Source organism: Macrotis lagotis, chromosome 4 (assembly GCF_037893015.1).
Source record: "Macrotis lagotis isolate mMagLag1 chromosome 4, bilby.v1.9.chrom.fasta, whole genome shotgun sequence".
NCBI classification, from domain to species: domain Eukaryota; kingdom Metazoa; phylum Chordata; class Mammalia; order Peramelemorphia; family Peramelidae; genus Macrotis; species Macrotis lagotis.
In genome coordinates this window covers 167458037-167479703 of record NC_133661.1, presented here as the reverse complement: position 1 = coordinate 167479703, position 21667 = coordinate 167458037, and the positions used below count along the sequence as shown (strand labels likewise).

General features: G+C 36.9%; 1 protein-coding gene across 3 annotated transcripts in view; it reads right to left on the bottom strand.

Annotated features, from left to right (window-relative positions):
- RFX7 (regulatory factor X7) overlaps positions 1–21667 on the bottom strand; it is a 201484-nt gene that overhangs the window by 76299 nt on the left and 103518 nt on the right. For all 3 annotated transcript variants that reach the window (XM_074234611.1, XM_074234610.1, XM_074234609.1), the window contains one exon: positions 9945–9978. In XM_074234611.1, the coding sequence (XP_074090712.1) occupies positions 9945–9978 (34 nt within the window). Of the gene's footprint in view, positions 1–9944; positions 9979–21667 lie in introns of those variants that run through there.

Here is a 21667-nt window from a genome sequence, read left to right as displayed (position 1 = left end):
CCAATTATTCCTTAAATGTTTGGTAGAATTGACTTGGGAATCCATTAGGCCCTGGAGATTTTTTCTTAGGGGAGAAAAAATCATTCAATGATGGCTTGCTGAATGAATGTCTTTTTCAGAGATAGGGTTGTTTAGGTATTTAATCTCCTCTTCATTTAACCTGAGTAACTTATATTTTTGTAAATATTCCTCCATTTCACTTGGATTGTCAAATTTATTGGCATCGAGTTGGGCAAAATAATTCTGAATTATTACTTTAATTTCCTCCTCATTGGTGGTGAGTTCACCTTTTTTCATTTATGATACTAGCAATTTGGTTTTCTTCTTTGTTTTTTTAATAAAATTGACCAGAGGTTTATCAATTTTATTGTTTTTTTCACAAAACCAACTCTTGGCTTTATTTATTAATTCAATAGTTTTTTTTACTTTCGATTTTATGAATTTCTCCTTTAATTTTTAGAATTTCTGATTTGGTATTTAATTTGGGGGTTTTAATTTGTTCTTTCTCTAACTCTTTTTATTGCATATTTAGTTCATTGATTTCCTCTTTCTCTAATTTATTCATGTAAGCATTTAAAGATATATCCCGACAGATGCTTTGAGTGAATCCCATAGATTTGGGCATGTTGTTTCATTATTGCCATTATCTAGGATAAAATAATTCATTCTTTCTAAAATTTGTTTGATCCACTCATTCTTTAAAATGAGATTATTCAGTTTCCAATTAGTTCTGGATCTATATCTCCCTGGCCCAATATTGCATATGATTTTTATTGCATTATGATCTGAGAAAGATGTATTCACTCTTTCTGCCTTTCTGCAATTGATTATTAGGTTTTTATGCCCTAGTACATGGTCAATTTTTGTATAAGTGCCAAGTACTGCAGCGATGAAGTATATTCCTTTCTATTTCCATTCAATTTCCTCCATGTCTATCATATCTAGGTTTTCTAACAATCTATTTACCTCCTTACCTTCTTTCTTGTTTATTTTATGATTCGATTTATCTAAATCTGAGAATAGGAGTTTGAGGTTTTCCACTAGTGGAGTTTTGCTGTGTATGTCTCTCTGTAGCTCTTACAGCTTCTCCTCGAAGAATCTGGCTAGTATCCTATTGGGTGCATACATATTCAGTACTGAAATCACTTTATTATCTATGGTACCTTTTAGGAGAAGACAGTTTCCTTCCTTAGCTCTTTTAATGTTATTTATTTCTGCAGCTGCTTTGTCTGGGATAAGGACTGCTACCCCTGCTTTTCCCACTTCAGCTGAAGCAAAATATATTTTGCTCCAAATGAGTTTCTTGTAAGCAGCATATTGTAGGATTCTGGTTTTTAATTCACTCTGCTATTCGCTTACTTTTTAAGGGAGAGTTCATCCCATTCACATTCAAAGTTATAATTACTAATTTTTTATTGCCCTCTATGCTAGCTTCCCTCTGTTTGTATTTTCCCCCCTTTTCCCTCTTTATCTGCATTTCCCAGTATTTTATTTCTGATTACCACCCCCCCCTGCAGTGTTTGCTCTCCTATATCCAGCCCCCTCCCTTTTCTTTCCTTTCTCTTACTTCTGTTAGTTCCCCTTTTTGTCACCCTCCTCCCTCCCCTTTTCCCTTTTAAGTACTTGAAAGCTAAGATGTTTTTTAAGTTAACTGAGTGTGTGTGCGTGTGTAAATTAACTTTAAGCCAAGTCTGATGAGAGGAAGATTCAGGTGTTTCTCATCTCCTCCTTTCTTCCCCTCTATTATCATGGGTCTTTTGTACCTCTTCATGTAATCAGATTTACCCCATTCAATCCCCTCCCTCCTGTCTCCTTCCTGTCTCCCTTTTGAAGGAGGAAGTGTTTTTAAATAATTCTATCTGAGTCATAGACAATCCTGAGTATCCATCACTTCTGGCTAAGTATATTCTCTCTAATAGAGTTAAAATTCTTGAGACTTATTAGAGTCTTTCTCCCAAGTAGGGATACAGCCAGTTTCATTCCATTGGGTAGCAGTCTCATGGATAAGTCATGAGTGTCTATCATTTCTGGCTAAGTATATTTTTCTCTGATAGAGTTAAAATTCTTAAGAGTTATGAGACTTTTTCCCATGGTGGGAAATAGCCAGTTTCATCTTACTGGATAAGAGTTTTTTTTTCTTTACCCCCCTCTTTTTTAACTTTTTCACGTGACTCTTGAACCTCCTGTTTGATGTCTGAATTTTCTATTTAGTTCTTATTTTTTCATCAGGAATTGTTGGAAGTCTTCCATTTTGTTAAATGTCCATCTTTTCCCCTGAAAGAGAAGGCTCAGCTTTGTTGGATAGTGGATTCTTGGCTGCATTCCAAGTGCTCTTGCTCTTTGGAATATCTTATTCCAGGCCCTTTGATCCCTTAATGTTGATGCAGCCTGATCCTGCTTAATCCTTACTGTGGCATCTTGGTATCTAAATTGTTTATTTCTGACTGTTTGCAGGATTTTCTCTTTTATCTGATAGTTCTTTAGTCTGGTCACAATATTCCTTGGTGTTTTCCTTTTAGGATCTCTTTCTGGAGGGGAGCGATGCATTCTTTCAGTAACTATTTTGCCCTCTCGTTCCATGATATCAGGACAATTTTCCATCACTAAATCCTGTAATATTAAGCCTGGGCTTTTTTTCTCTTCAATGTTTTCAGGAAAACCTATAATTCTCAGGTTGTCTGTCCTTGATCTGTTCTTGAGGTCAATGGTTTTGCTGATGAGGTATTTTACATTTTCTTCTATTTTTTGGTTTTGTTTAACAGGCTCTTGCTGTCTCATGAAGTCAGTAGTTTCCACAGACTCCATTCATTTTTATAGAGAAGAATTTTCTTCATTTACCTTTTGGAACTTTTTTTCCAATTGGTCAGTTCTATTTTTGAAAGAGCTTTTCATTTGACCAACTGAGGTTTTTGAGAGAATTATTTTCTTTTTTGCATTTGCCCAATTGATTATCTGAGAGAATTATTCTCATTTTGTATTTGTCCAGTTGTATTTTCCAATGATTTGTTTTCTTGTTGCAAAATGTTAATCTTCCCTTGGGTTTCTTTTCCCAATTTTCCAACTCATTTTTAAACTCCCTTATTTCTTCAGGTAAGTCCTTCTGTGCTGGAGACCAGATCATATTCTCCTCAGAGGTTCTAGGTCTCTGAGTTAGGGTCTTTTCCTTCCAAGATTTTTTCTATGTACCTTCCTTTCTGCTGGCCTTACTTCATTTTACTAAGACCTTGAGTTGGGGAGGGACTGGTTCACAGAGATTTGGTGTTGGGATCCCTAGAGGCTTTACTCACTGAGTGTAATATCTCCAGCTGGCCAGCCAGGGTGCTAGAGATTTTGTTCACTGGGTGCAATATCTCCAGTTGTCCAGTAGGGGGTACAGGTTGCTTTCTCTGGAGTGTCTGCGACCTTGATTGAGACCCTCTCCCTTGGCCTGGAGGGAGTGATTGAAGCTGTTAAATACTTTTGTCTTTAATCAATAGTGGGCTATACCCTGGGGTGAGGTGATCACTCTCCCTATTGTCAGTTGAGGTGGCTCTGCTGTTCGGCCTTAACCTGGGGAGAGGTAGTCTGTAATTGTGTTTGTTCTGGGAAGAGGGTTCAGCTGAAATGGAGGCGTGGACTCTGAGTTCCTTCTGATCAAAGGAGATCAAAGATGAAATCTACAACTTTCCCATACCAGAACTCTCCCTCTGACCCTGCTGGCAAGCTTCCGAGGGTCAGCACCAACACCAATACCTCTGCTCCCTAGTTGTCCCGAGGTCGATTGGGTTCTAACCCTGCCACTGATCAACCCAGTCTGGTTCTCAGGTTCCCTGGCTCCAGTCCCACTGCTAATCAGGCTAATCCACTGTTAATCCAGGCCCCCAGGCTCTCCCAGGTTCCGTGCTCCCGGCAGAGTCCTCCCTCTGCACCCAGACTCACCTCTGATTGTGGAAGACACATCCTGTGGTACATGTTCTTTTTCCTGGCCTTTCTTTCTGGGTTTTGTTGATCAGATTTCTGTTAAGAGGTTTGTTTCACATCATATGGGGGAAAATCAAGAGATTTTAGAACTGTGCCTGTCTTCTCTCCATCTTGGCCAGAAGGCAGAACTTCTTGTTTTAAGGTAAACCTGAATATTTTTAATTTTCTATAAGAACTCTGGTATTTGACTATGATATTCTTGGAACTTTCTCTTTTGGAAAGTGATGATCAGATTCTTAGGAGGTGATCAGTGGATTCTTTCTCCCCCTTTTCTTCTGCTCCCAACAGAAGTGGTAGTTTTCATTTTTTTTCAAAATAGGATGCCCAATCTTTTATTTTTTGATCATGATTTTTATGGAATCCAATAATTCTTAAATTATTTCTCCTTGATCTATTTTGCAAATCAATTGTTTCTATTAGCAGTTATATCTTACATTTTTTTTTCTGCCTTTGGAGTTCATTCTATTTTTTTTGTCTCAGTCTCTGATTTGTTACAAAAATTCATTAAGATTTAGTATTTTTAGGGGGCAGCTAGGTGGTGCAGTGGATAGAGCACCAGCCCTGGAGTCAGGAAGACCTGAGTTCAAATCCGACCTCAGACACTTAATAATTACCTAGCTGTCTGGCCTTGGGCAAGCCACTTAACCCCATTTCCTTGCAAAAAAAAAAAAAAAGATTTAGCATTTTTGTATCTAAGCTAATTATTCTCCTTCGAATTATTTTCTCCACAGCTTTTATTTCACTTTTTCCTCTTGTTTCACTTCTACTTTTGTAGAATCTTGTGGAAAATCTGTTTTGTTTTTTGATTCTTTATCCCTGTGAGTTGCTACTGGCAGCAACTGTTTGAGGGGATTTTAGAACTACAATAATTTTTTATACTAGCAACATCTTCTTTGGGTTAGCTAGGGCTTTATGTAATATATCTTACCTACTAAGCCATGTGACTTTGGGCAAGTCACTGCCCACTGCCTTGGGGGGAAAAAAAGAAGTCATTTTCTTTAGTTTTGTGATCATAATTTTTCGTGGTATGAATCTGGAATCAGTATATGGAAATGTAAGATCTGCCTCCTGTTCTAGCAGACATTTTAGACAGAACTGAGATTCATTTCCAAAGAATCAATAAAAATATTATTAAAATTGAAACTTCTTTCTCAAATTAGACCATTCCAAAACTTAAAATAGTAAGCTGAGAGAATCAAAAGAGATAATGTTCCTAATATCAGTACACCTGGTTTTTAAAAAGTTATAAAAAAGAAAGTCTTAAAATGAGTCATAAAAAACAGCTAGTTGAACATTTTTATTTCCTTCTTTTAAAAACAGAAAATATAAGCAATCTTAATATCAGGTTAAATGGGAAGATATAGCTATAGGCATATATAGGGCTTTCCAAAAATCTTAGAATATTTTTAAGTTATTAAAGCTTTAAAATGCACTAAGGTTCTCTCTAGTTCTCTGTCTCTCTCTCTCATGTATGTGGTGTATATGTATACATTTATACATATGCACATACATATGTAACACTATATGTATATATTATGTGTATGTATATATATATATATATGTGGATATGGATATATATGAATGAAATTTACATCTCTATAAAGGAGTTAAATCTCTGAGGAGATGAGTTTAAGTTTTTCTAAACTTTCACCTGATCTAAGAAGCAGCAATAGTAACAATTTAGTCAGATATTTCTTTTTCCATTTTAATTTAGACTCAAGTTGGTCAGCCAATCAGTCACTAATCATTTATTAAGCATCTATTATGTACCAAGTACTGTGCTAAGGACTAGGAATTACTAAGCACTAAAGAAAGGCAAAAGACAGTATCTAGTCTACTGATGGCAATAACATGAAAACTTCTATGTACAAAGAAGATATATACCAGGAGAAATAGGAAATCATCAATAGAGAGCAGGCACTTGCATTAAAAGGTGAATCAGGTAAGCCTTCTTATAGAAAAATGGTACTTTTGAAGGAAGTTAGGCAAGTCAGGAAGCAAAGATGAAGAGGGAGAGTCTTTGACAGCCAGTAAGTGAAAATGCTTGGAGTCTGATAAAGTATCACTGGAATTCAGAATACATGACAAAGAGCAAGGTGCTAAGAGACATTTTCTAATGCCGCTAGAAAAATAGGAGTCATGTGAAGCTTTGAACATGAAACAGAGGACTCCACTGACTGTCGAGGAAATAAGAGACCCAATGGAGTTTATTGAATGGAAGTGTGTGACACGGTCAGATCTGTGCTTTAGGAAGAATAAATTGACAGCTGAGTCAAAGAGAGACTGGAGTGAGGAGAGAGTTGAGGCAGAGAGACCAAGGAGGGGGACGGTTGGAATTGTATATGGTTTTCTGAATATGAACTGGGGTTGGTAATGTCAGAGGAAAGAGAAGGGGCAGATGGGAAAGATGTTAGGAAGGTGAAGCTGATAGATACTGACTACAGAATGAATGTGGTCAGTGGGGGAGGGGGAGGAGTTGAGGAGGGACTCTTAGATTGTAAACCTAGGGGACTGGGAAGATGACAAAGAAGAGAATTTGGGAAAGAAAAATGAAGTTCAGTTTTGGAAATGCTGAGTCTAAGATGTCTACAATACTAGCAGACTAAGACATCCAATAGGCAGATGCAGAAACAAGTTTAGAAGTTAGGAGAAAGGTAAAAGAATCATCAGTGTAGAAAGGATCATTGAATGCACTGGGAGACACCCACCTTCAGTGAGCATGACCTGGATGAAGAACTAGCAAGGAAGACTGAGAAAATGAGATCAGATAGCTAGGAACATAATCAGGATAGAGAAGTATCAGGGAAAAACCAGAAGGAAAAGAGGATCAAAGACTGCAGATAAAGGCAAGAAAGATAATGACTGAGAAAAAGGTCATTAGATTTGGCAATTAAAGGTCAATGGTAACTCTGGACAGAATAATTTCAATTGAATAAAGTTGGAAACAAAACTGTAGAGTGTTGATGAAGATGAGAAGAGAGAGAGTGAAGGTATCTTCTCAAAGAGGTTAACCATAAAAGGCAGAAGAAAGATGGCATAATAGTTAATAGGGCTAGACAAATCAAGTGAGGCTTTTTTGAGATTGACAGGGAAAGGGGGCAATAGAAAGTAATCATCAGATAAGAGATTAGGGAGACTTTGCAGCTATGTGAGAGAGTGGAAATAGAGAAGGTAGAAATCTGGAGAAAAGAGAATGGAAGGGATTGCTTTGAGATAAGTAGAAGGACTTGTCATGGATAGAGAACAGCTTTGTGTGAAGCAAAGGTGAAGGAAGACAATGGCAGAAGGCACTAGGTGATATGAGAAAGTGGGGAGAAAAGAGTTCTCAATAAATGGTTTAAATTTTTTCATTTAAATATGAGACATGGTTCTCATCTGAGATAGTAGAAGAAGAAGGAGTCAAAGGAGTTTTGAGGATGGAAAGGTTTGAAAAAGTTGCTGTGATGAGGGGAAAGTGAATTATTTAGAGAATGTAAAAGAACTGCCTTGATACACTGAGGCACTCATAATGTTACATAAATCTACAGTATTCAGTATGGTTTCATTATTTTTTTAAACATTATTCAGCAGCATGACAACAGAAGTGATGGGAATAAAACCAGAGTTGGAACTTTGTAGGACAAGACTGGCAGTTAAGGAGGCAAGGGACTTGAGAGAATAAGGACAATGTAAAGTTGAATGGATTCACCAAAAAATTAAGATAAGGAAAGGAAGATGAAAAATGTAAAGTAATGGAATAGGAAATAACTCCAATTTGAGATGGCCAAGAAGCAATTGGTTATATTCAGTCTAAAAGGTTATGTTTGCTCATTTATTTCAGATAGATGGATAGAAAGAAAGACATACACACACACACACACACACACACACACACAAATATATAGACACATACATACACTAGCCATCATGCTATGTATATATTTCTGAAACTAAACAAAAATGACAATGTTTGGTATCCATAAGAATTTGATGATCCCTTGTAGCAACTCCCAAATTTCTCATCACCAGGGATCTGAGATCTATGGTTTAGGAAACAATGTATTAGTTAATGATCTATTCCTATTAACAAAGTTTATGTCAGATTAACTTGCTTCAAGCAAGTCCCTGGGTATAGTTATCCAAAAGCAAGAAATTTCTACAGGGAGAATACATATTAAAAGAGGAAAAACATCAGGAAATAGCCTAATTCTAAGAACAGATCTGGCTACCTTTTTTAAAAGGAAAGATATATCATTTTAACTTATTAACCATAGTTTCCCATTATTTCCTATTCTCTATTCAAGTAAACAGGAATATGATTTAGATTGTCTATGTTCACCAATACCAAACAACTTTTTTATTCATTTTACAGAGCTGTCTGATGTCTAGTTGCTAGTACACTCTCCTCAAATTACTTTGTATTGTACTTACATGTTATATTTTCTTGGAAGAATGTAAACTTATTTTAGAAAGGGAAAGATGTCATTTTTGTCTCAGTATCCCCAGAGCCTAATTCATTGCCACCATATATAGATGTTTACCAAATGTTCATTGAACCAGTCATATAAATGTATATTTACTAAACATGCTAAACATATTACATGTTAATAAAATAAGATGACAAATTGCATTCTTAGGCTGTTTTTGCACAAGTTATTGAAAATTTCAATCTTAATTATGTTTTACACCATAGTATAAGTGATAAAAATCTTTAGTTAAAATAATCCTAAAATGATATAGTTCAATCTTTTCCTTATACAGAAAAGGCAAGTAAGGTCTAAAAAAAGGTTAAGTAACTTGTCTCAGGTTTTAACAGTAATAAAGAGCAGTGCTAGGATTGGACCTCACATTCTGATTCCAAATCCAGTGCAGTGAAGCAAGAATCCCTCATAACATACTAATTAAAAAATGAAATCAATGTACATTTTTGAATTAAAAGGGAGGCCATAAGTTGATATAACTTTAAATTTTCTCTCTGAAACATTAACAACTTTGAACTCTAACAAAGATAAAGTTATACTTCTCTAATTAGAAGAGAAAAAGTCAAACAATTTTATTCTATTTCAGTATTTGTAAGTAGTATGCATATATCATATCTAATAATTATAAAAACTTTACCCTTTATTTTCTAGGTAAATATACAAGCTAGATAATCACCTGATGCCATCAAAAACAGAACAAACTATGTGGAAATTAACATAGAAATACTATAGTTCTCTATTTTTTCTATTTCTGACTCTGCCATCTGGTCAAAAATACATAGTCAAGCATTCAAAAGTTGAATTAATGTCATTCTGTTAGAATTGGAAGGAAGGCCATCCTCAACTCACAAATCTAGAGGTGAGGAAAATACTTGGTTTACTGAAGGGACTGCCAGGAAGTTGAGAATAGGGTCCTTGATTACTCTAGGCAGACCCAGCAGAGAGAAAGACATATGCAAGAAGCCAGCACTATTCCAGTAGTAAGAACAGCTGCATGCTCCTTCCCCCACTGAAGCATCATATTCCACTCAACTATATGTGTAGCAAGAGCTAAGAACTACAAATACAATCTAAATTTAAACTATTAAATTAACTGTATATTTAACTCTTAAAGATCTAGCCCAAATATGAAAAAATATACAGAAAAACAAATCAGCCAAACCAGTATCTAAATATGTGCTCTAAAGGAAAAAAAAACCCAACTAATTATACCACCCCCTCCAAAACTAAATTTAAGTAGTTAATAGAAAGGAAAAGTATACATTTTGATTAATGTATTTAGCAAAATCTTTTTAGCAAAAGATAATAATCTTTAATCTTCTGGTGCTTGTTTTGTTATGGTTTGTAGAAGTAACTATATAAGAAAACATTGAGACCCAAGACTCTGGGCCTATCTTAAAGTATATAACTGTTTTTATTAAAATTAAGAGATATTTTAAAACAATATTTCATAAAGATTAATATCTTTTATGTAACTGAAATTTGTCTAATTAGAGAACATTTAACCTTAATGTTTTTACTTACCAAAATGCAGTCCACTTTAGATTGTACAGTTTTGCTAAAAAGGAAAGGGAAAAAAATTGAATTAATCACTGTGATACATTTGTTGATTTTAATTATAATATTCTAAAGCATATATACTGATTTATCTATCTTTTGCTTGCTGTTCATGAGAACAAAGACATTTATCTTCTTCCTATTAAAAAATTCTAATGTAGAAAAAGATCTGGAATCACTCAGATTTTTTCTCACACAAAAAGGAGGAAAAAAAATTATTACCCAACTTACATGTTTCCCAGTTTTAAAAAAAAATACAAGCTCAGAATTTTTCAAAATTACCTACATATTTTTCTAAGTATACTATTATTCCATACATTCCCCCAATTCATTTAACAAATGAATCACTTCTGAGTATTAATATAAAAGAATGTTTTGAAGAGTTATTCATATCCTGTTAAAGAAGTAAGTGCTGATGAAGGAACATACTTAGAACTAAATATAAAAGATATATAATATCAAATTCTAATTTTTGCTATGTGCCTACTACTCAGATAAATGCTTTCCTTTTAATTTAAAAACAAAAGAAAACAATATAATTTTGAACCAGGAAATTTCTTACAAAATAAGATTAGAAAAATAAAAAAGAATGATTAAAGATGCTTAAAAATAAAAAGGTATTTGATAAATATTCAGAAAAATGAGATAATTTAATAAATTTAAGAGAGAAATATGGTTATTTAGAGTTTTTATTACACAGCTAATTTGTAAGTGTGATAAACAGGACATTTTTGCCTTTATCCAAGTCATTAATAAAAATATTTTAAAAAGGACAGTAACAAGTATAGATTACTGAGGTAGTCCCCTGGATACCTCCTGCCAAGGTAATACTGAACCACTAGTATCTATTCAGAATCTACCATTCAACTAGCTCCAAATTGCTTACTATGGTCAAGTCTATATTTCTCCTTATTTCTTCACAAGAGCACTATGAAAGAATTTTAAATTTTGCTAAAATATAAGTAACTAACATTCTCCATATGTAGTAATTTAATAACTTTGTCAAAAAATGGAAGTTAGGTTAATTTGCTATGTCCTCTTCTTGCTGAAATATGCTAACTCCTTGTAATGATTACTTCTCTTTCTGGAAGTTCACTAACAATTATATATTCTACAATCTTGCTAAAAAAGTTATCAGTAAAAGTCATAGAGAACAACATTGTTCTACATTTGCTATTCTCTTCTGTTTTTTTGAAAACTTAGAAATATAGCCTCTCATATAGTAGTACCTCTCTCATTCTCTAAAATGTTTCAGATAGGGGGGCGGAGCCAAGATAGTGACAAGAAAGGATCCAGTCTTAGGCACTCTCTGATAAAACTTATAAACTAAGGACTCTAACTAAACTTTCAAGAGACAGAGCCCACAAAGGGACCCAGCGAGGCAGTTCTCCTACTCAAGGTAACCTGGAAAAGAGCAGAAAGGCTCTGCTCCCCGGGTTGGAGGGGCTTCCCGCCAGAGCGAAAGAACTTCAGCCTCCGGAGACAGCCCCAGGATGCTGGGAGTCTCAGCTCACAGCAGCGGGGGAGTCTCCTGAGCTGCACCCCGAGAAGCACCGGGCACAAAGTGGGGGAACAGAGGGGGACCTCTGCCAGAGCGAGCACGTGGAGCCCAGCCCTCAGGGCACACAGGTTGCAGCTTGGTCTTTCCGCAGCCCAGATCCAGGAACAGAAGCAGGCTGAGCCAGTAAGCAGGAGCCCCCAGGGCATGAGCCCATTGAGCTGAGGGAGGGGAGTGAAGAGAGAGAGACTGCAGAGCTCTGTCCTCTGCCCCTGGAACAGGACTCTGGAGCTCTGACCACATTCAGATCCTGATCACAGTCTAGGCCCCCCCATAGAACAGCAGCCCCCCCCCACCTCAGCCCCGTGGCGAGGGGGGCGCTTATGGTCATTCACAGACCAGGAGGGAGGACAGAGCCTCACACACCGAGACCCTTGTGAGAGTGTCCCAAAAGCTCAGGAAGCACCCCAAAACCAGGCTCAGGCTGGGAAAATGAGCAAGCAGAGAAATAAGAGGAACACCATTGAGAAATATTTTGCAAATGAGCCCAAGAAGGATCAAAATACTCAGTCTGAAGATGAGGAAGCACAAGCTCCTGCATCTAAAGACTCCAAGAAAAACAGAAATTGGGCTCAGGCTATGACAGAGCTCAAAAAAGACTTTGAAAATCAAATGAGGGAGTTGGAAGAAACTGGGAAAAGAAAGGAGAGAGATGCAGGAAAAACATGAAAGTGAAGTCAGCAGCTTAGTCAAGGAAATCCAAAAAAATGCTGAAGAAAATAGCATGCTAAAAACCAGCTTAGGTCAAATGGATAAAACAGTTCAAAAAGTTATGGAGGAGAAGAACACTTTAAAAAGCAAAATTGGCCAGATGGAAAAAGAGATAAGAAAACTCTCTGAGGAGAACAAATGCTTCAGACAAAGAATAGAATTCAGGGAGATTGATGAATTTACCAGAAATGAGGAATCAATACTTCAAAACAAAAAAATGAAAAATAGAAGAAAATGTGAAATATCTCATTGAAAAAACAACTGATATGGAAAACAGACTTAGGAAAGATAATTTAAAAATTAATGGAATACCTGAAAGTCATGATCAGGAAAAGAGCCTTGACATCATTTTCAAAGAATTACTACAGGAAAATTGCCCTGATTTTCTAGAAGCAGAGGGCAAAATAGAAATGGAGAGAATCCACTGATCCCCCCGGATAAAGAGATCCCAAAAAACCAACCCCCAGGAATATTATAGCTAAGTTCCAGAACTCCCAAGTCAAAGAGAAAATATTACAAGCAGCCAGAAGGACACAGTTCAAATATCGTGGAGCTGCAGTCAGGATCACACAGGACTTAGCAGCAAAGTTCGTAGGGCTTGGAATATAATATACTGGAAGGCAAAAGAGCTTAGAATGAAGCCAAGAATGAACTACCCAGCAAAACTGAATGTCCTCTTCCAGGGAAAAAGATGGACTTTCAATGAACCAGGGGAATTTCAAATGTTCCTTTTGGAATGGCCAGAACTGCACAGAAGGTTTGATCTTCAGATACAGGACTCAGGTGAAGCATGGAGATTGGAGGAGAGGGGGAAAATATGAGGGACTTGATGATGAACTGCATGTATTCCTGCATAGAAAAATGACACTGATAATACTCATATGAACCTTCTCAGTTAATAGAGCAGGTAGAGGGAGCTTTTATAGTTGAAGCACAGGAGAAAGATGAATTTGAAGATTAAAATATGGTGTAAAAATGGAGTCAATAGAAAAAAAGGGAAATGTAATGGGAGAAAGAAAAAGGAGAGGGGGAATAGGCCAAGATATTTCATATAATAAGATTTTTCTTTATTACAATGAGCTATTGCAATGATATGGAAGGGGAGAGGGAACCTTTGCTCTCATTAGAGGTGGCTAGGAGAGGAAACAGCATATATATCAATGGAGTATAGACATCTGGAGTAAGAAGGAGGGGGGAGCAGGGGGAATGGGTGGGGATGTGAATAAAGGAGGAGAGGATGGACTATGGGGGGAGAGTGGTCAGATATAACATATTTTCTTTTTTGCTTCTTGCAAAGGGCTGGGATTGGAAGGCCTGTCCAGGACCATAGGGCTGGGTGTATGCTGGGCCTAAGGGGTGGTATGGGGGCTCAGGACCTCTTGGCCCCAGGGCCAGGGATCTGTCTGCTGTGCCACTCAGCTACCCTACAGCAGAGTCAGAGTGAAAGGAAAGAGAAAATATAGTACATGGTAGTGGAGAAATGAGAAAGGAGGGAGTTGCGATCAGCCATGGCAATGGTGGAAAAATATGGAAGTAAGTTTTGCGATGGACTTACCATAAAGAATGTGATCCACCCATGACAGAGTTGTTGGTGTTGGAACAAAGACTGAAGAACATTTTTTATTATTATTATTTGGAGGAGGGTGCAGGGTAAATGGGGTTGGCTGGCCTGCCTGGGGCCACATAGCAGGGTGATCTTTGGGTGTCTGAGGCCGGATTTGGACCCAGGTGCTCCTGGCTCAAAGGCCAATGCTCTGTCCGCCACCCAACCACCCCTAACTATTATTACTATTCTATTTTATATCTTTTTTTTCTTCTTTTTGGTTTTTGCAGGGCATTGGGGATTGGGTGGCTTGCATGTCACACAGCTGGGTGATTGTTCAGTCTACGGGGCTAGATGTGGGCTTGGGTGCTCGTGGCTCCAGGGCTGGTGCTTTGTCCAATTCGCCACCTGGCCATACCTACAATTATTACTATTTTTTTAATTTTAATTTTTTTCTCTCCCTTTTACTTTATCGCTCAAGCAAGTCTATATTCATGGGGGGAGGGGGTATTTCGTTTAATCTTATACAAGAATACTTTATTAATGTAAAAAAATTGTACAAAATGAGAATAAAAAATGAGAAAAAAATGTTTCAGATATCGTTGACAGTTTTTATTATTGCTGCTTGTCCTTTGTTTCTGTAGAGAACCAATAAAATCATAGGGTGATGTTTTGATTTGTGTATGAATAGAATTTAAGTGAGACATAACTGGACAATATTGTTGACCTTTTCCAGAGTCACTGAAGTCCAGTGGCAAGACAAGTCAGGATGACTGGTTATGACCCAAGATACAGTAGATAACCTTGGCATCTTTGACACCAAGCACTAAGTACTCCATAGCACTTGCTATAGCAACCTTCATGGCCACTGAAACAAATTGTTCTCATATGCCCATTTCTTCAAGGGAAATCTTCATATGCCGGAGAAGCATGGGTTTAAGGACTATCTATTAGTCTCAACCTGGTTTAGCCTGTCTTCCATAATGGTTTTACTGAGATGTGGTTACTGAACATGCTACAGTTTCTTAGAGCTAAAGCTGAGTTATGTGACTGCTTTGACTCCCTGAAGGTCTCAGCAAGCTCTCAAATCAGAGGTGCTAAGCAATCACAACTATCAGCTCTTTCAGTACCTAAGGCTATAGTTTATTACACTTAAAGAAACTTCACAATTCATCTTTAAAAATAAGAAAACTTATTTCCAAGGTATACATGTGTTAAATGTCTTCAACCTGATTAAAAATGATTACATTTTGGTCTCAGTACAATATAGCTAAGAAAGCCAACACTACATTTGAAAATGCATTTTATTAGAAAGATTCAGTGAAAAATCAAATAAAATTATCATTATATTTAGAAATTTACAAAAGTAAAAACTTTTACTTATGGTAATATTACAAATAAATAAATTCCTAGATAATTACCAAAGATACTATTTCCAAAGCATTGTAATGTGTATAGTGGTGTTTGATAGGCTTTAAAAGTTTTTTTTATTTTGAGTCCTGCTCTATCACTTATTTGCAGGGAGGGATTACTTCATTTTTGTCATTGTATCCCCAAGCTAAGGTCAAGGTCAGGCACACAGAAAGAGCTCAATTAATGCTTACTGATATACTGATTGATTACTACCTATGAGACTTTGGGCAAATCACATTCTTTCCCAGAGTCTCAATTTCTTCATCTATAAAATGAAAAATTAGACTACATGACCTCTAAGATTACTTTTAACTATTGTCAAATTTATCTCAATAGATTCATGACTTTAGGGTGATTATTTCTCCAACCAAAAAACTGCACCTCATCTATGACTTCCTATTCTATGTAATTCTTGTCCATGCCTTCTTAAAATTCTCTTACACATAATATAACTAACATTTCAGACTCATTTCTCTAGGTCTTTTAACATTCTATGGATATTACTGTAACATTCATTAAACAAGCATTAATCTTGTACAAATTAGCAAAATAAAAAAATACTTGATAAATATTCCAAAAGATGAGATAATACACTTAAGAGAGTAATATGACAATTTACAATGAGGTTTTATTACATAGGTAATTTGTAAGTTTGATAACATAGGCCTCTCTTCCTAACTAGTTCATAGGGATTAAGTAACTTGCCTAGGACAACACAACTACTGTAGAAGAATATGGGAAAAGATTCAAGAAGAGTTCCATGTATAAAAGCTATGATTCTAAGAGCTATTTCTCAGGGAAAGAAAAGCATAAAGTATGAGAAAGCTAATTAACCTTCCTGAAGGAATAATACACCATTAAATGGAAATAACAAGATACATGAGTTTACCTTCTACTAACAAATTTCCCTCACAGACTTCTAGACCTTCCTCAATATCATGCTTCTCTCCCTATTTTCCATAAATAAACTTCTGGAATTATCCATAAATGAAGCATACTGAGTAATCTGTTTACATTAAGGGAATAAATTAAATGTTTTATATTTCTCTTTTTAAATATCTAACAAGTTGTGAAGTAATGTATGGTGGATAGAATGTTGCAGTTAAGCTCAGAGCACTAGGTTTGCACCAGGTTTTTCCTTAACCATCCCTGGACCTCAGGTTACTCATCTAAGGGTATTAATAAGGGTGTTGAATTAGATGTCCATGAGGTTCCCCCTTCTAACTTCTTTCTGCTTTTTTACTTGAATGAAATATTCTCTTAAACCTTTCTCTGGGACAATAAGGCCCTGAACAAAAGGGAAAAAGAAATCTCTTACCCTAATTCATATTATTGTATCCATTAAAGAAAAATGTCAATGAAAAGCAAACTCCAAAAATACAAAAGAGGTTCAGAGGTCCCCTTGTTAAAAAGAAAAAAAAATGCAACCACAAAAATATCAGAATCTTTTTTGAAAGTGATGCAATTAGAGTTGTAAGAAACTCTGAAATTCACCCAATAGCTGGGACTATGCAGCCCCCTGCTGTTGTTGTAAGAAAGAGTCATAATCTCTATGACAAGGATATACTGTTGCCACTTATAAATATAAAATGCATAAAAGAAAATTGGTAACAGAAATGAAAACTGCTAAAAACTATATATTCATCCACTATCATTATTTAGCCTTCACCCAGATGTCAGATTTAAATCATAAAAACATGTCTCATTTTTCCCCCCAATCTTGCTTCCCTCCCCCCCACCCCCCACAGAAGGCAGTTTGTTAGTCAAAAACATGTCTCTTGCTTGAAATTTTAGGCCATATTGTTTCATTTTGACTTTATACTTATTATTTTTTCCTTTCAGCTCTACTTACACAAATGTTCTTCATTATGTAATGTCTCAATATTCACAAATGTACCACAGAATTAGAGATCAATAAAGAAATCTTATATCATGGATATTAAATTCATCTTAATAGAACTCTAGGGCAGCTAGGTGGCGTAGTGGATAAAGCACAGGCCCTGGAGTCAGGAGTACCTGGGTTCAAATCTGGTCTCAGACACTTAATAATTGCCTAGCTATGTGGCCTTGGGCAAGCCACTTAACCCCGTTTGCCTTGCAAAAAAAAAAAAATAGAACTATAAACTTTTGCAATTATATTTTTTGGAGACTGAGGTATTATTCTAATGAGAATGAGGTACTATTCTAAAAGTTGATAGGAAAGTGAAATCTGCAAGAAGCAAAGTGCAGAGACCACAAGAAGATTCACTTACGGAAAAGCTATAGTAAGATATCAAATACCATGCTGATACTGCTAAGTAGCAGATCTACAATGGATGAGTGCTGAGAAATCAGAAAGACTAGAATTTGCAGTCTTTTGGACATGACCCAAGTCAAGTCTGTAGTTTCTTCAACTACAGAACAGGAATAATAGCACATATCTCCCAGCATTGTTGTGAAGATCAAATAAAATAGTATTTTAAAAGCATCAGATATAGTTCTAATACACAGCAAGTGCTTATTAATCTTCCCTCCCTCCCTTTACCTTTCTTCTTTTGTTCCTCCTTTCCATCCTATCCTCCCTGCTCCCCTCTCCCATTCCTTTCCAGTGGACTCATAAAACAGAAGACAGTATAACTTACTAGAAGTTATCTACCACTGTTACAGAGGAGATCTAGTGTAAGACCCAGGTTAAAGAGAGAGAGAGAGAGAGAGAGAGAGAGAGAGAGAGAGAGAGAGAGAGAGAGACAGAAATGGAAAAATGATGTGTCAAGTCTAATTGAACAGGATGAGCAGAGGAGGGTGAATGTTCTTTAAGAACATGCTTCTCAGGTGGCTAGGTGGTGCAATGGATAGAGCACTGGCCTTGGAGTCAGGAGTACCTGAGTTCAAATCTGGCCTCAGGCACTTAATAATTACCTAGCTGTGTGGCCTTGGGCAAGCCACTTAACCCCATTGCCTTGCAAAAAAAAAAAAACAAAAACTAAAAAAAAACCCCCAGAAAACAAAAAAACATGCTTCTCTCTGAAAAACAAAGGTCCATCTTTTAATACCAAGATGGTTTCTAGGACTTTTGTGTAGCTGTAGACATGGTCATGTCATGTCTCTAATCTCTGAATAACTGAAGTTAAAGATCCCCTGAAGGTCGGTAGAGAGAGAGGGAAAGAGAGAGGGAATTGATAAGTATGAGCTGCTTATAACACATTACAAACCAGGAATCAAAAGGAAAAGTGGAAGAAAAAATGTGACACAAAAAACATATGACCAGGGGAGTAAAGGCAGGGACTCCCCCCAGCTCTCCCCAAATCACTCCAAATACCTTTAAATAATTACTCTAACCAATTTCTAGAGTGACAGAACCCATAAAAAGATTGAGCAAAACAATTTTCCAGCTCAAGACAACTAAGAGGATCCACAGGAAGGGTTTGTTGCATTGGGGTTAGAAAGGGTCCTCAGTGCAACCCAGATCGCACTGGAGCAAACCAGCTCCAGCCATCTAGAAACAGACCATAGGATGCCTGGTTGTGTGGCATTTTCCAGACCTCTCAGCCAAGGATTGCCAAGGACAACTGGGAAGGATAGCAGGAAAACTCTGCTGCACCAGAAAGTTTCCCAGTCCAGCGAGGCCTTAGCACAACCCCAGCCCCAAGGAATCAGGAGTAGATTGGGACCACTGGGCAGGGAGTCAACCCACTGCTTCTTCCAGAGTTCTCAGCCCACTATGGTAAAGAGGTCAGAGGAGATTGCAGAGATCTCTGTTTTCCCTGAGGCAGGACTCTGTTGCTTCGTCCATACTCAGATCCAGTTTGGGGCCCCAGCTTCAGGAAAAGGAGCAGAAGCATAAGAGAGCTTATAGCACACAGTGGGAGCAGGGACCCTCCTCAGAGTTCCAGGAAAGAAAGGAGTGCGATCCATAGACCAGAACACAGAACAAGAGAGCAAGTCATAGCCTCTCAAGATTAAAAAGCACAGGAAGAGGAGTGGAGCCACAATTGAGAACTTGCAGGTTCCTGGGGGTATCCCTGGAAACAATTGTAAAAATCCTCAAAAGCATGGGACAGTGCATACTCCACCCTGGAAGCAGAGCCCCATCTTAATAAAGAGTTAAAATCAAGTTATAGGCTTAAGAATGAGCAAACCACAGAAGCAAAAAATCTGATCAACAACAATTACTTTGGTCTTATAGAGGATCAAAATATACACTCAGAGATCATGAAAAGGGACAAAAATTCCACATGTACAAAAATATTCATTGCAGATCATTTTGTAGTGGTAAAAATTTGGAAATTGAGGGGATGCCCATAAATCAGGGAATGGCTAAACAAACTGCAGTATATGTATGTGATGGAACACTACTGTTCTATAAAAAATCATGAGGTATGGGATTTAGAAAAGGCTGGAAAGACCTGCGAATTGATGCTGAATGAGATGAACAGAACCAGAAGAACATTATACACCCTAACAGCAACACAGAATGATGATCAACCATGATGGACTTGTTCATTTCAGCAGTAAAAAGACAACTTTAAGACTTGTAATGGAAAAATATCATCCCTATCCAGAGAAGAAACGAGTTTAAATAAAGACCAAAGCTTCTTACCTTCAATTTTTAAAAGTTGTCTTATATATTTGTAATTTTGTTACCTCTATTTTTTTTCCTTTCTTCCATTTGGATCTCATTTGTCTCTCACAATACATTTGATTTTGATCTATGGTTGCCATGATTACAAATGCAGAGCCTAGAATCAGATTGCTTTTTCCCTTCCCTCTCTGCTGAGGGCAGCAAATTTAGACTCTGGTGATGATATGAGGACCAACATCTATTAAATTCTGGAGAGAATGTCTGGTCAATGTTGTGTTTTCTGGGTTTCTACTTTGGCTTCTTAGGTGTCCTAAGGGTGTATTATTCTAGGATCTCTGAGACTGCTCAGACTGGGGGTATATAAGTTACCAGGGCTTCTAGAACTATATGATCCAGAAATTACTGCCATTTTGGTCTGAGCCTTGCAAGTTCCTAAAACTTGTGTTTGAGTCTGAGCAATACAACTGTGGCCCTGCTCTTATAGTTCCAGAATACTGCAGCTAGATTAAACCATTATTAGCCAGTTAGAAAAAAGCTGTTGATTCAGAATGAAAACACTGAAGGTTCCCCTTTGTCTAGAATTCCTACAATGATTATTATCTATCAGGCTTCAGAACAGATTGGGAGATGGGACTTAATAGTGAGCCCCAGAGCTACCAGTTGGCATCTATTCCTGAACCAGACAGGTTTAGGCCTGTCTACACTTGATTTATGTTTTCTTTTTAACTTGGTGCCTGGCTTCTCTCTCTGCACTGGAATATATTTTTGTGGTTGTTAGTGTAGACTGTGTTCTTAATGTCTACAGCTTTCCCTGCCTTCCTTTGCTGACAGAAACTGGAAAAATGACAGTTTTTTTTCCTTGAAATTTCTCACCAGGTTATCTGGTGTATTTTCTGTCTTTGGAGTGGCTGTAGCAGAGGATTCAGGTTTACTCTTTCCTGCTACCCCACAACCTTGGCTCCACTCCTCTTCCTGTGCTTTTTAATCTTTTTATCTATTATTGCTTTTTATTCACAATAAAAAAGAATTTTGAAAAAAGTAACATTGAAAGGATAAAGAAGACACTCAAGAAAATAGAGCCCAGATTATTTCAACACTCTAATGATTCGTCATGGAGATCACAGAAAGAATTTAATATACTGTAGTGAAAGGAGTACAGTAGACTTAATTTTTAATAAAGACGTAGGTTCAAAATCCTACTTCTGTCTCTTAATAGTTGTGTAGACATGGGCAAATAACCACTCTGAGTCTCATTTTTCTCATATGTAACCTGGGGACATAAGAAAAATTATAGTATCAGCCTTATGGTAGTATTGTGAGGCTTAAATGAGATAATATTTTTAAAGCACACTGCAAGCTTTAAAATTGGCTATTTATCAGTAACAGTCCTTTTATTATAAGTATTAAGCAAGGCAGGGGTAAAAAAAAGTGATATGAAAACAAGGAGGCACGCTCTTACCAATGTTAGGGCAAATACCCCTGGCAAAGTCCAAATGGAAGAATTTACTACATGTAAGGTTTTCCAGATGTTTCCATTTGTCAATTGCATTGTACTGATTGCATTAAACCTAGTAAAACCAGGGAGCCACCTAAATGAGATCCCTGGTCATTCAAGAGACTGGCCTACTAATCCATATATAAAATCCATTGGGGGGGAAATATATTATTATGACATATGATTCAAAAGCCAGTCTATTGAGTTAGTCTATTAGAATATTTATATTAGACGCACTTCGGAGATCTAACGAACTGGACTTGGACAAACAGGCTAAACTGCTTTGGACAAATTACACAATATTTTCATGGTTTCAGGTTACCCCCAACATAAAAGCTATTATTTTCAATACCAATATCAGTTAACACCAAAATATATTCAAATTCTAGGATGATCCAAGAGCCAATGG